The following is a 12,665-nucleotide window of genomic DNA, read 5'->3' as shown; positions in this document are numbered from 1 at the left end:
CATTCTGATAACATTTATTGTATATTCCAGTACCCCGGTATTGGCTGCATTCATGCATTAACCCCCTCTGAGCCACAGCACAAATGTCTGCAACATGCGCTGTGGCTGCAGAGCATGTGCTGGGAATCAGCAGAATAGAAGGTGGTGGCAACTGGAGGCATCTTCGGAGGCTCAGATCTTCCTTAATAAAGGGCTGGGACAAATCCGGGCTGGTTCAGAAGCACCAAACATTAGCATTTCTAGCCTAATTTTTTGCTTTGGTTTAGTATGCCTTTAAATATTAAACTTTTAAGATACAAATTAATGGAAAGGATGCTGGAGGAACGTTTAGTGCTGATTCTGCTTTGTTGATGGGTTCTGGGGATTAGTGCTGATAACAGGCAGTTTATGTCTTGTTAATTGGCACAGTATTTTCAGAGCCACAACCATATCATTTAGAAATAGCTGTTATTCATCAGCAAACCATGCACCAAACATCGACCCCACTAGAGATGTACTCCACAAAGGGTTACATGATGGATTTTACGTGGTGAATTACAGCATAAATAAACTAACCATCCCTGCTGGAGCTAAAATAATATTTGCACATAAATTAGAGAGGTCATTAAATACTCAAAGGCCCATGGCACCCGTAAACTTGCCCTGAGCTTTCCCCTGTGCAGCTGTAAGATTCCTCTTTACCAACGAACATGGGAGTCCCAGGAATGATCTCATTGGTGTTCTTATTTAGTGGGTGACGCCCAGGCCCAAATTGGCAATCTGTAGGTTCTGGTAAATGCCAGAGGGGCTGCTATCAGGCCCGGGCCTAGGGTGGCAGAGTATTATGGACGGCATGCCGCCCAGCCGCTTCTGGGAGCAGAACTCCCCAGTGCTCTGGTGCAGGCTCACTCGCTCCGGAGGGGAGTAAGCGGGCGGGCACTAGGACTGCCCACTAAATCCGGCGTTGACTACTATAAGATGCCATAGACAGTCACTTTATTTATTTGGCCTGTGAGAGGCTCAGTGTACTTGAAATGTCAGGGCCTATTTTGACACTCAGTGCAGACCTGATATCACTGGCTTCTAGAGGTGATCATAGAATGCTCACCCTTTTGGCATTGCCTTTAGCCACAATGACCCACACATGCCATTAAGATCACTGCAGAAAATGGATTCAGAGCATTACATTAACTCCAGCCATGCCAATTAGATCACTGAAAAAAAAGAAGTCAAAGTATTGCCTCACTGACACAAGCGGAGTAACGTACACTTTTCTCTATCCTAAACTGTTAGTGATGTGCCAAACATGTCTTTTGCAGGTTGCAGTTGGCTGGCTGACTAAACTCTGCCCACCCCACCAATGACCATACCATGCCACCATCTGCCTGCATGCCCTGCCCCCTCTGTTGACATCAGAGATGGGCAGGTTATATACAGTAATAATGATGGCTCACAGACCGGGTTGGATTTGAGAGTGGCAGGTTAGGGTCAGGTGCAGGTTTTGCTGACCCACACATCTATACAAACTCTCCAAACTGCTTGCCTCCCTAACTCTCTATTTTTTCCTTAGAAGCTCTTGCAAAAGTCCCTTCCAGGCATGGGACCAAAGGTGAATGTCTCCATCACCTTGGTTGTGATAAAGGGACAGTTTTGAATAAGGGGTGCTGTGTGCAACTTATCTGCTCTGTGCACGGACTTGGGCAGGGACTAATTTGAATGTGATAGGGACTTTAAATTGTAAGCTCTACTGGGGCACAGACTTATAAGACTTATAAGCCTTATACAGCACTGTGCAATATGTTGGTGCTATATAAATAAAGTAACTAAGTTGGGTGGATTGCTCAGTGATAGATAGTGGCTGCAAGGCCTATCAGACTGCATAGATAAAAGAGCATTTGATTGAAGAGATGCAAATATAATTCTTTTGGTACAGATCATTGATTAGATTGTACCCAGGTATTATGGGAAAAACAGAGGAAATGAAAAAGGTTTAGAGAAAGACAAATAATCGAGTGAACACGTTATTGAACACATGTGAAAAGGCTTGTTAATTAGTTCTTCTTACTCTGGGGGAAAGGATCCTTAAAATAAAATATATACAAGGACAATATATAGTCTGCCTTGTTAACTTCTCACTCCTAGATTGGTTCAGGTGTCAAGGACATCCATTCAGACTGTTGGAAATTAGATTTTACCATCAGCATAGGAAGGGTTCTTTACTTTAAGGGCAGTCAGGTTATGGGACTCCCTACCACGAGAGGGGGGATGAGTGATTCTTTGGTGGGGTTTAACATGGGTTGAATGCCTTTTCTTTCTTTGGTTGTTTGGCAGATACATAATAATAAGTACAGTAAAATAACACTGTTCAATGTCAGGGGGTTCTGTTTTGTTTACAGACTAACAAATCTGGTTAAATTCAGTTGCACTTTTGCTCTTGGTGGGTGAATTTAATCTGGGGTCTTGGCATGCAGTGACTAAGCCCTGACTTAATTTTTAATACAAGTATGTACATGTAACATGTAACTTGGCAGTAATTAACTCCCTGTACCCTGTGCGGCTGATATTCTTTTGAATGGCTTAAACCCAAACAATAAATGTTGAAAGGTAATGTTTTTCCTAGGGTGCACACAGTGCTGGTTGGTGTATGGGACCTCTGATAAGCAAGAGGAGAGGGAAGGAAACGGTTTTGTTCCGGAATTGCAGCTGGACTGTTTGTTAGCAGGCACAGAACATTCAGATTTTGCTGGAACAATGCTCCTTATGGCTTGGTATAAAGCAATTAAAGGGCAAGTGTAGTGATTTGTTGTTCTTGCCTGCTGCAGCCTACAGTTAAATTACATTACAGGATACACTGTATCATTTATATCTTGTATGTTTGTATCTCATCCTGGGGGTCTTCAATGCAGTGTCGGACTGGGACACCAGAGGCCCACCAAAAAACCTTAGACCAGGGGCACTATTCTTTCTCTCCTTGCTCAACCTAGTCTCTTTCTTTACATACTATAATCTATTATTCCATCTATTTAGCCTCTTTGTTCTCAAATGAATAGGGAATGGCCATGAAATAAGACAAATGTTTAGCAGCATGAGGGCCCACTGATATCTGGTATCCCCGTGGGCCAGTCTGACACTGCTTCAATGTAACTAACTGCCCCTATCCCCTTGCTACTGGTGCTCATGTTGCTAATGCACCTTTCCCCCCCTTCCCAATCAAGTGTCCCTAATTGCCTCTCTCCATCCCAGTCACTCTGTCTTTCTCTTCCTATTCACCTTGACTGACATACATTGTCTGTGAGGCTGTCCTAGGCCCACATATAGTCTATCTGTTCTTAAACCCTGGACTCTTCTGTTTCCATTACCCCCCCCCCCCCCAGGGAAAGTGAATCCAGTCTTCCCCCAGAACTAGAGGTACAGAGCTCTAATTCTGTGTACGTCTTGCTTTTTGGAAGCTCTTGATTTTCATGGTCTAAAAACAGTTCACTCTCTGACCAGTGCTCTCTGCTCTATCTACTTATGGACTGCTGTCTTTCCCATGGAAAGGCCTGGGTAGATCATTGAGGGCTAGCAAGGATTGCACTGATACACCAGGGGAAGCAGAATATAGGAGACTTGATGGAGAACTCAACTGGGCATTAGTGAAAACTATTTTTACATAATGTTATGTTGCTCTGCTTTCCCTTGCCCACAGAGATCAGTGTTGGCAGTTTGATGAACCACAGGAAAGAGAACAGCCCATGAACCTTAATACAATGTATCTGTGTGAGTGTTGGGGGGAAAGAACAGTGAGACATTGTATCTGTGTGAGGAGATTGCCAGCGAAACCCTGACCTGCTGGTTATAGAGTTAATGGTTAAGCCTTATGAAACCCAAGAAATTCTGTACAAAAGCAACTGATGTGTAGGTGGGGGGGGGGGGGTGCATATTCTGCAAGTTTGGTTTATCTGTTTGCTACAAAGCTACTGTTTTTCCCATGAGACTTCCGTGTTCAGGCTCTGATCACCAACTCCCTGAATGAACCACAGTTATCTCAGTTATTTCATGTATTTAAAAACAAGGAAATTTTAAAATTAGGGTCAGATGTAGGGCAGCACCTTCAAAGTCAATTTAAAAGGGGGGAGTGTTCACCTTGGAATTATATAAAAATATGATTTAGTCACTGACGGACAATTCCAAGCCAGCATGGAGTAAGTTTTCTGCTATGCAAGAAAAATAACAACAAGTAAATCAATTACTGCAAGAATCTGGTTACTCACCTTAGCAACCAGGTAGTATGTGCAGTTTCTCTTTGACAAGGGGTAGCAAGAATTTGAAAATGAAATAGAGCAATTGTTTCTTACTTAATATGATCTTCTCTTTAAAGGGAAATTCTACCTAAAGAACTGTGGTTTTTTTTTTTTTGCCTAATGAAAGAAAATTAATTAATTAATAGACCTAGAGGAAAACAGATTTCTTATACAAAGGATCAGAACCCAAGAGCAGAAAGGAACAGTCAATATGCTGCATTTAATAGCAATTATATTTACAGAGAACTTTGAGACTATTGAATTTTTAAAATGAATCTACTGCTGTATACCCCCCTGTAACCTCCCCTCCACTATCCCCCTGCTATCCTCTGTAGCTGCCTCTGCTGTCTCCCCCAGTAACCTACCTGCTGTAGCTCCCCCAGTAACTGCTTATCCTTGCCCCTTTAACCCCCCCCCCATGACATAATTATCTTTTCTCAGATTACAGCTTCTGTTGAAGCCTATTATGGGCATCAGATTGAGATGCGGTTGTTTGAGGTGGGAGGCTGTTCTCTGCCCGCAGGGTGTGTGGGATTGGAGTGAGGCGGGGTGGGTGCCAGGCTGTGGTTGCTGGAAACCTCCCGTATTTATTATTGTACAGTAAGTGCTGGTGGTCCCCCAGATTCAGGGCTAATGGGTGGGGAAAGGTGGGGTAAGCTTCATTGTAACTATATCTTAATGTGTCTGTGCTCACCTTTATTTAACCCTTCAGAAGCCATCTGTATCATACTCTTCTAGTTACCCTGTTGTCCCAATGATGGCGCTTAATTGTTCATCATCCTATCTACAGTTCAGCTCTTCCCTTACACCATTTTGTCTTACTATACACACTATCAAGGTTACATTTCTTCCCCTGACACCATATTGGCCGACTATAACATTGGGTGCAATGGAGTTTCCTTACCGTCCATATTGCATCTTTCCCATATTAAACGTATTCCTCCCCCTGTCTTGAATATGTCCTGTTATTTTGGCAGGTTAATGGACGCCCGGACCCGTGGGTCACCTGGTACAGAAATTCGCAGCCTGTGCAAAACAGTGATCGATGTAAAGTGGAGCAGGGAATCCGGGGCAATTTCTCCCTTGTGATCAAAAATACCACTGAAGGTGACAGTGGCAAGTACACGTGTGAGGCTGTCAATGATGGCGGTGTCCGACAGGTGACAGTAGAACTTACTGTTGAAGGTGAGATATTTAAATTTACTGCATCTCCAGGGATTTCTGTTATTTATGGTCCAACTATTCTCCTAAGCTGCTCTCTTTCCCATGGTCAGACAGGAAATGCCTCCTATAAATTCAGGTTACATGGGTAAATTAATCCAAACAGGGGGAAGTACTGGAGATTCTGTGTATTGTATCTCTTTCCCAAGGATAGGAAAGGACATGAAACTTTTGGAAGATTGGCTAGGAGTCTTTGCATTCATCAGGGGTATAAAGGCAGCAGACAGTATTTAGGGGGCCGCAGTCTTACCAATATAGTGTACTATACAAACAACATTAGAGGTGACATGCCCCTTTCACTATAGTATATACAGAAAATCCCAAAGTTGATGCATGTCAGGAGTTACTGCTCCTGTTAAGTCATGCTGGCAGAGTGTTGTGGTGGTAGGAATGCTATTAATTTCATCCATATTTAAATTCAGAAATGAGGTGATTTGCAGCCATTGGGATAGTTAAAGCTGCAAGACATGGTACAGTTGTAAAAAGGTGTAAGGATCGCAAGCACATTGCAAAGCTACCTTCTAGAGGTGGGTATGGTCAGATATTGCTCTAATTTATAATTTTGTTGTCCCTGTTGTACCAAATGACTACCAGAGGGTGGTGCTGTGTACACACACTGATTAGAGCCCAGGTTACTGATGTCAGCCCGTTGCGCTGTTCTTTATGGCTTCTGACTGTTGTACAGGCAATCCGTTACTCAACTGGCCAGGACACGCAACCGAGGACGCACTTGCGTGGTCGTGCGCAAATCAATTTGACTTCATAGAGCGCACCCATTTTTCAATGAGGTAACACTTGCCGGACTAGGTGTAGGCTTCATATTAGGTAATGCCTGGCTCCCCCTAAGCTTTGCACCCTAGGCACGTGCCTCTTGTGCCAACCTGTAGCCCTATACCTCTGTACAGCTTTCGGGATTCCAAAAGTTGTAGTTCACACATTCACTAAAGCACATTAAACTTGCTATTAAATATTATGGAAATCTGTCAGTTATGCCTCTGGGCAGAAATATGACTGAGATGGGGAATTATAATTGGATCTTTGGTTCTGCCCCTACAGGTAGTTCTGCAATGAAATACAGCCTGCCTTCCAACACAAGGACTCTGGGGTAAGTACATGGGGTGTCTGATTACAGGACAATAGTGATGGCACCCATTGGCCAAAACCTATATTTCTTGTGTCTCCTTCCCCTGAGCAGAACACCTCAGGGTCCCTAATCCTCTTGTCCCTTATTGACCATAAAACTGCTGCCCTCCAGCCAGCTTCTCACTAATGCCAAGTCTCCCCAAGTATTTAGCCATGTACATAGTTGTAGTTCTCTGTTGCCGGGCTGTTCTTTTTCACAAGATCAGTGTAAGTAAGCCCAACTTTACCGTATTATTTATCAAGGTACCAAATTCTAATTCTCTTTATTTTTTGACTCCTATGCTTCTCTCTTTCCTGTGGTTCCGTGAATCCTCCCAGTACTTACCCAGGTACAGAGTTTGGGGTTTCTGTTCTTCCCCATGAGCAACAGGTACCTCTCCTGGTTAAATGGAAAAACAGAGCAGCCCATGAGCAGGAAGAACAGAGATCTAGAACTGTTTACTTTGGTAAATACTGAGAGATATTTGATTTAGTGGGTGGTTCCTGTCTGACCATGGGAAGGTGAGCAGTCCAGGAACATAAACTGCAGAGAATTAGAACTCTGTACCTAAGTACTTATGGCTGGGAGGATAAGTTTTGGTTACCTAGGGGATGTTTATAGTAGGGATAATGCAAACTAGGTTCTCCTTTTCACTTTGAGTATCGCAGAGAAAGCCATGACCCCAAATGGTTCCCATCACAAGGTATAATCAGTGGTTTGGCAGAACCAGGCAGGACTGTGTGTGTGGCCGGTTCTGAATTCTTGTACCTGAATTTATTACTGCAGATCAGGATTCCCGTCCAACCGGGGTGAGCAATCAGTTTAATAGCAGTGCTGATTAATGCTCCTTTCATTCACTTCCACTGTGGTGAGTGGAACATTTGATTAAACAGAAAAACCTTCATTAATCAGCATCACTTGGCTCTCTGCTACCCCTTTGTACAGTTCTACTTAGTTCATATTTGTACAGATTTGGCTGCCGTAGACCCCCCCACCCCAAAACCTTCAGCAATCAGAGCTCAGAGCCAACCTCTCCCCTTTACTGAAACCCAATCCCCAGTGTACAGACAGGGCCATGGGTGCCAGGCAAGGTATAACTGCAGACGGGGTTACTACAAGTGCAAGGTCAATGGTGTTCACTCCAGACATACAGCGCTAAACCCATGATTCCTTTCTAAGTTTGCTGTGTACAGTAATATACAGTAATTCCCAGGGCTGAATCCTCATATTATGTGGGTCCCATGAAATAGGCAATATTAGGTACCAAATGATGTGGTATGAGACACAAGGTTGGGAAAGTGAGGGATGTGACACAAACAGGGCATTTATGGCAGCATATAGAGTATAGTTAAGGAATACCAAGGTAGATGACGCAGGGACATATAGTGTATAAGGAGTAAATGCCGGACTACATGAGGGCAGGGGTATGTGCTGTATAGGGATACAATTGTTTCCCTATACACAATGTGGTGTATAGGGAAACAATGCCATGCTAGATGAAGGCAAGGGCATATAATGTATAGTCATGGGGCATATATTGTACAGAGAATGAATACCAGGCAAGATGAGGGCAGGGGCATATAATGTATAGTGAAGGAATGCCAGGCTAGATGAGGGAAGGGGCTTATATTGTATAGGGAGTAAATACCATGCAAGATGAGGGCAGGGGTATATAATGAATAGAGAAGGTATGCCAGGCGAGATGATGGCAGGGGCATATAGTGTATAGGGAAGGAATGCCAGACTAGATGAGGCAGTGTTAGGGAAGGAATGCCAGGCAAGGTAAGGTTAGGGGCATATGGGGTATATTGAAAGAATGCCAGGTTAGATGAGGGCAAGTTAGTAACAAGAGTTGTAACAACATTTCCTTGTGTTCCCTGTATCCAGTGGTCACTCTTCAGTTCCTCCAGTAGAAAACCGTCCAAGTATTTGGGGTGACAGTCCTCCCAGATTCATTACTAAGCCGGCTCGCATGGTTGTGAGAGAGGGTCAGACAGGTCGGTTCTCCTGCAAGATAACAGGAAGACCCCAGCCGGAGGTTACTTGGTACAAGGTGAGAGTTTGGTTAAATAACTTATTGACAATGCAAACTGAATTGCTAAGGCACGCTCTGCTCTTGTGATTATTCCTTCCTCCATCCAGTCTGAGGGGGGCAGCAACCGAGCAGGGAGATCCATAAATGCCTTGAGACATTTTCACTAAAAGTGACATAATGCTTGTCTAAATTAACAAAGATAGTACTATGTAACACAGCACCATTCTTGCATGTTATCAACCTTTTTTTGTGATATGAATTGATCACTATAGTCCCCCTTTAATATACACTAATGAACACACAACCAATCACCTTGATCAATGAGGAATTTGTATCTTGTTTGCACCTTGGCGAGTCCTGGCCCCATTCCCACAAAGGGTCCTGCCTTGGGCCCCAGAATTCGTTACCTGGGATGTGAGAAAACTCAGCACTTTATTTTTCTGACATTTCTCCAAGAATAAGAAACCGGATGAGTTTTGCTACTCAGCTGTCGAGTCGGAGGATCTGAGATTTGCTTTGGAAAGCACAGAGCAACATCTTGTGCAAATAATAATTTCCTTCCCTCTCTTATTTCATCTCACCGCATTCCTCATTGACCAGTCTCTCGTGTGCCGAATTCAGGAGTTGGGCCATTGGGAGTTTCTTGGGCTTCTTTCTAAATCCCAATGTGTTTTGAGGTTCATGGTCTGTGTTTTCCAATTAGATGCTGTTTATAGTCTGATTAGTTATTGGAATTTGCAGATGGCAAAGCTGCTTGGTAACCTTGTGACAACAAAATGGGCAGGATTCTATTGGGGCATTTCCCTAATAAGCTCTTGGATAATAAACTATCTGTTCTTAGCCCAAGAAAAATGGGGTTTAGTCCCCATTCTGTCAGAAATGTTTGAAGTGCAAGTCCCTTTTGAATTTAGTGTGAGTCCATCTTAAATGGCTCCATTAAGAGCCTCCCTCTTGGTAAATAAATTAATCTCTCCATCAATACTTACCTAGTACCTGGGCTGCTCTCTTCCGATGGTCAGGAAAACCTGTCTTTGAGTATGTGAATCCATTCTTGCTACAGTACTTACCCAGCTACAAAACTCTTATTCTTTGTGCTTTCTGCTGGGCCGCTCTCCTTTCCAATGGTCACACAATCTCTCCCAATAATTTGTTCTCTCTCACAATCCTTTCAGCTGAGTAAGGCACTCCAGTTTCCTCTGCCCCAGCAGACCATTCATACTCAACAATATAAAATATCCATTACCTATGAATGGAGCATGCACTTAAATGGATAGTAACCTGATTAAATAAAGTCAACAAGTATTTGCGATCGTCTTTTCCCCCTGAGCTCTATAGAAAGGGCCCTGGTCCTAAATGTGTGATTATGTATCCCAGGAAAATGATGAGATGCATCCAGGGGAACGCTACACCATAACTGAGAAATCGGGATTTCATTTCCTTGAGATATATGGAGTGGGTGTGGCCGACGCAGGAACATACACCTGCTCCGTGTCAAACTGCTCTGGGAAAACCTCTGTGTCAGCAGAACTTGTTGTTCAAGGTAACTATAAATCTGTTATTCTCTGTCTATACTGCAGTGTGCTACTTAGCCAGTATGGCCCAAAATCTTCCAAAACCAAGTGTTGTTATAATTGGTTGGGATATTTCTCAGGTTCAAACCATATAGCCAGGGGGTAACCACAAACTGTTTACATTGCTTCGTTATCAATGATTCATTTTCTTTGTCTCTTGTTTCAGGTTCTGAAAAGATGGATGGGTAAGTAAATTTTTTCCTGCAGCTTTCATATTTCAGTGGGTCTAGTTCTCTGCTATCTTTCTATGAATGCACCTCTGCTATATGGGACAATATAGGAAGTTATAGGAAGCATTATATGGGTGTAATTGGTGCCGTAGGAGGAGTTGTATGGAGGAGCAATTAAAGGGAGGGTTTGTATGGAGGAAGAGCTATTGGGATGTTTATGGGTGCAATTGAGAAAGTAGGAGGAGTTGTAGGATGGTTATTTGGCACAATAAAAGGACATATAGGGAAACACAGGAGAAATAATAGGGAGCACGTACAATTAAATTGAAGAAGAATATACGATTTTGATTGATTTGATTTTGCCAATATGGGCACTTTGGGTGAAGAGTATCTCCAAATGTGTGATGGTTGATGACATTTTTCCATTTACACACATCTGCGTTTTGTCTTCAGTGGCTCTCTGAGGGTTGGAGGCAACATCATTCCCACAACTAGAACCATTGAATCCAAATCTGTGACCACGAATGGCCTTAACGAAAGAGGAAAATTATCAAGTTCAGGATTCTCCTCTGGAACTAAAGTTTTGCACAAAGAGAAAGTGGACATGTCTCCGACAGGGAACACTGATACGCCTTCCAAAAAGATTGTGCCCATTTCCAACAAAGACCCATCTTCTCCCTTTCAGACCATGTCCAACAGTTTTTCCTCAGATCTTTCCAGAGGATCCAGCAGTACTTCCCCTTGCCTCCCAGCACACAACACAAAGCAAGACAAGGATTCCCAGGTCTCCTCTATAACCTCACGTTACACATCCACTATCGAATCAAAAGTTAGATTTCCTAAAGAGACTCCCCCTGTTGTCCATTCCACATCAATAGTGCCTTTCCCTGGCAAACAGACATCCTCCCAATCCCCCATAGAATTATACCCTGTTTCCATTACAAAGACAAACCCTGTGGCTTTGCGACAGTCTAGTAACATTGACTCTAAAATAAAGATGTTTTCATCAAAAGATAAAACAAACACAAAAGAGCCATCTGTTCTTGGTGCATCTGTACTGGACTCAAAGACGAGGAATGTTCCATTGAAAGGACCTGAAAATATTTTCCAGAAAGAGCCACAGTCCCTCAAGGAACCCACCCAGGAATATTTAAAAGCATCAAGGTCTGACCAAATTCTTTCAGATGTATCTGATGGTTTGTCTTTCACACCTTCCAAAAAGTTATCTTCTATAACAAACAAAGAGACTCCTCTCTTGTCACCAAAGGAACGAATAGTTGAGCCCACTATAAAATCAACTTGCAGTACCTCTAAGGACACACATTCAGTGTCAATGGCTACTGGGTATCCAACTTCCAGACATGACATGACTAAAGAGACCCATTCAAATGTTATAACACATGTCCCATCTAGACAGGTAACTAACGTGACCCTCAGTGAGAGCTTGAAGCCACAGAAGACCTCAGAACTTAGTTCTACAAAGACGTTTACCAAATCTAGAGAATCTGAATCTAGAACCTATGGTACTAAAAGCAGCATCCTGTCTGAATCAAGTAATTTGCATCACCCTGATAGCACGCAACATACGGCTGAGCCTTCTCCAGATGGTGGGGAGATAAAATGGCAGAAGACAACCTCCAGTACCATCACCCTGAAGTCTATCAAGTTAGAAACCCAGCCAAAGTCTAGCATTAGTCATGGTGAGAGGAGGCAGAAGGATGGGAAACAGGAATCACTTCCCTTGAGCCAAGATGGGTTTCATTCACGCCCCAAGGTGTCAGACACAAGAGAAACCTTGAACAAAAGCCTTGGAACAGTACCCAGCTTTGACCTGAGTCCCTCAAGCCAAGAAGTGCTGGAGGGCAGTGAAGTAATATTCAGGTGTAAAGGTATGAGTTTTATTATCTGTAAAGATGAATGCATTATTTCATGGGCAGGGTGTAATTCAATAAATATTCCTTAAATTGTATAGAAGTATAATTACCTCAATATTCTTTAATTAAATAAGTCCACTTGGGATGGAACCTGTACTCTGAATAACTATGGTATCACCCTTCTTCCCAAATTTACAGTGTACACCCCGAAGCAAAAATGTTGTTGTTTAATACTATGTAATGCTCTATTGCAGTGATACGCTGCCACTGGTAAATTGTAAATGATATATATAGATATAGATATAGATATATATATATAGTGAATCCACACATCTGTATAATGTTTTACACTTAAACCTGAGTCATGAAGATTCACCTGCTTTATATTGAATAAGTGCTGTCCATTTGG

At 42.9% G+C, this 12,665-nt stretch overlaps 1 protein-coding gene across 3 annotated transcripts in view; it reads left to right on the top strand.

Annotated features, from left to right (window-relative positions):
• mylk.L (myosin light chain kinase L homeolog) overlaps positions 1-12,665 on the top strand; it is an 88,256-nt gene that overhangs the window by 18,517 nt on the left and 57,074 nt on the right. For all 3 annotated transcript variants that reach the window (XM_018235625.2, XM_018235626.2, XM_018235624.2), the window contains exons 3-8: positions 5,240-5,447; positions 6,540-6,588; positions 8,494-8,659; positions 10,016-10,181; positions 10,379-10,397; positions 10,836-12,271. In XM_018235625.2, the coding sequence (XP_018091114.1) occupies positions 5,240-5,447; positions 6,540-6,588; positions 8,494-8,659; positions 10,016-10,181; positions 10,379-10,397; positions 10,836-12,271 (2,044 nt within the window). The remainder of the gene's footprint in view (positions 1-5,239; positions 5,448-6,539; positions 6,589-8,493; positions 8,660-10,015; positions 10,182-10,378; positions 10,398-10,835; positions 12,272-12,665) is intronic.

The sequence above is a fragment of the Xenopus laevis genome, chromosome 9_10L, assembly GCF_017654675.1.
Source record: "Xenopus laevis strain J_2021 chromosome 9_10L, Xenopus_laevis_v10.1, whole genome shotgun sequence".
Taxonomy (NCBI): Eukaryota; Metazoa; Chordata; class Amphibia; order Anura; family Pipidae; genus Xenopus; species Xenopus laevis.
This window is presented reverse-complemented; position numbering and strand designations above follow the sequence as displayed.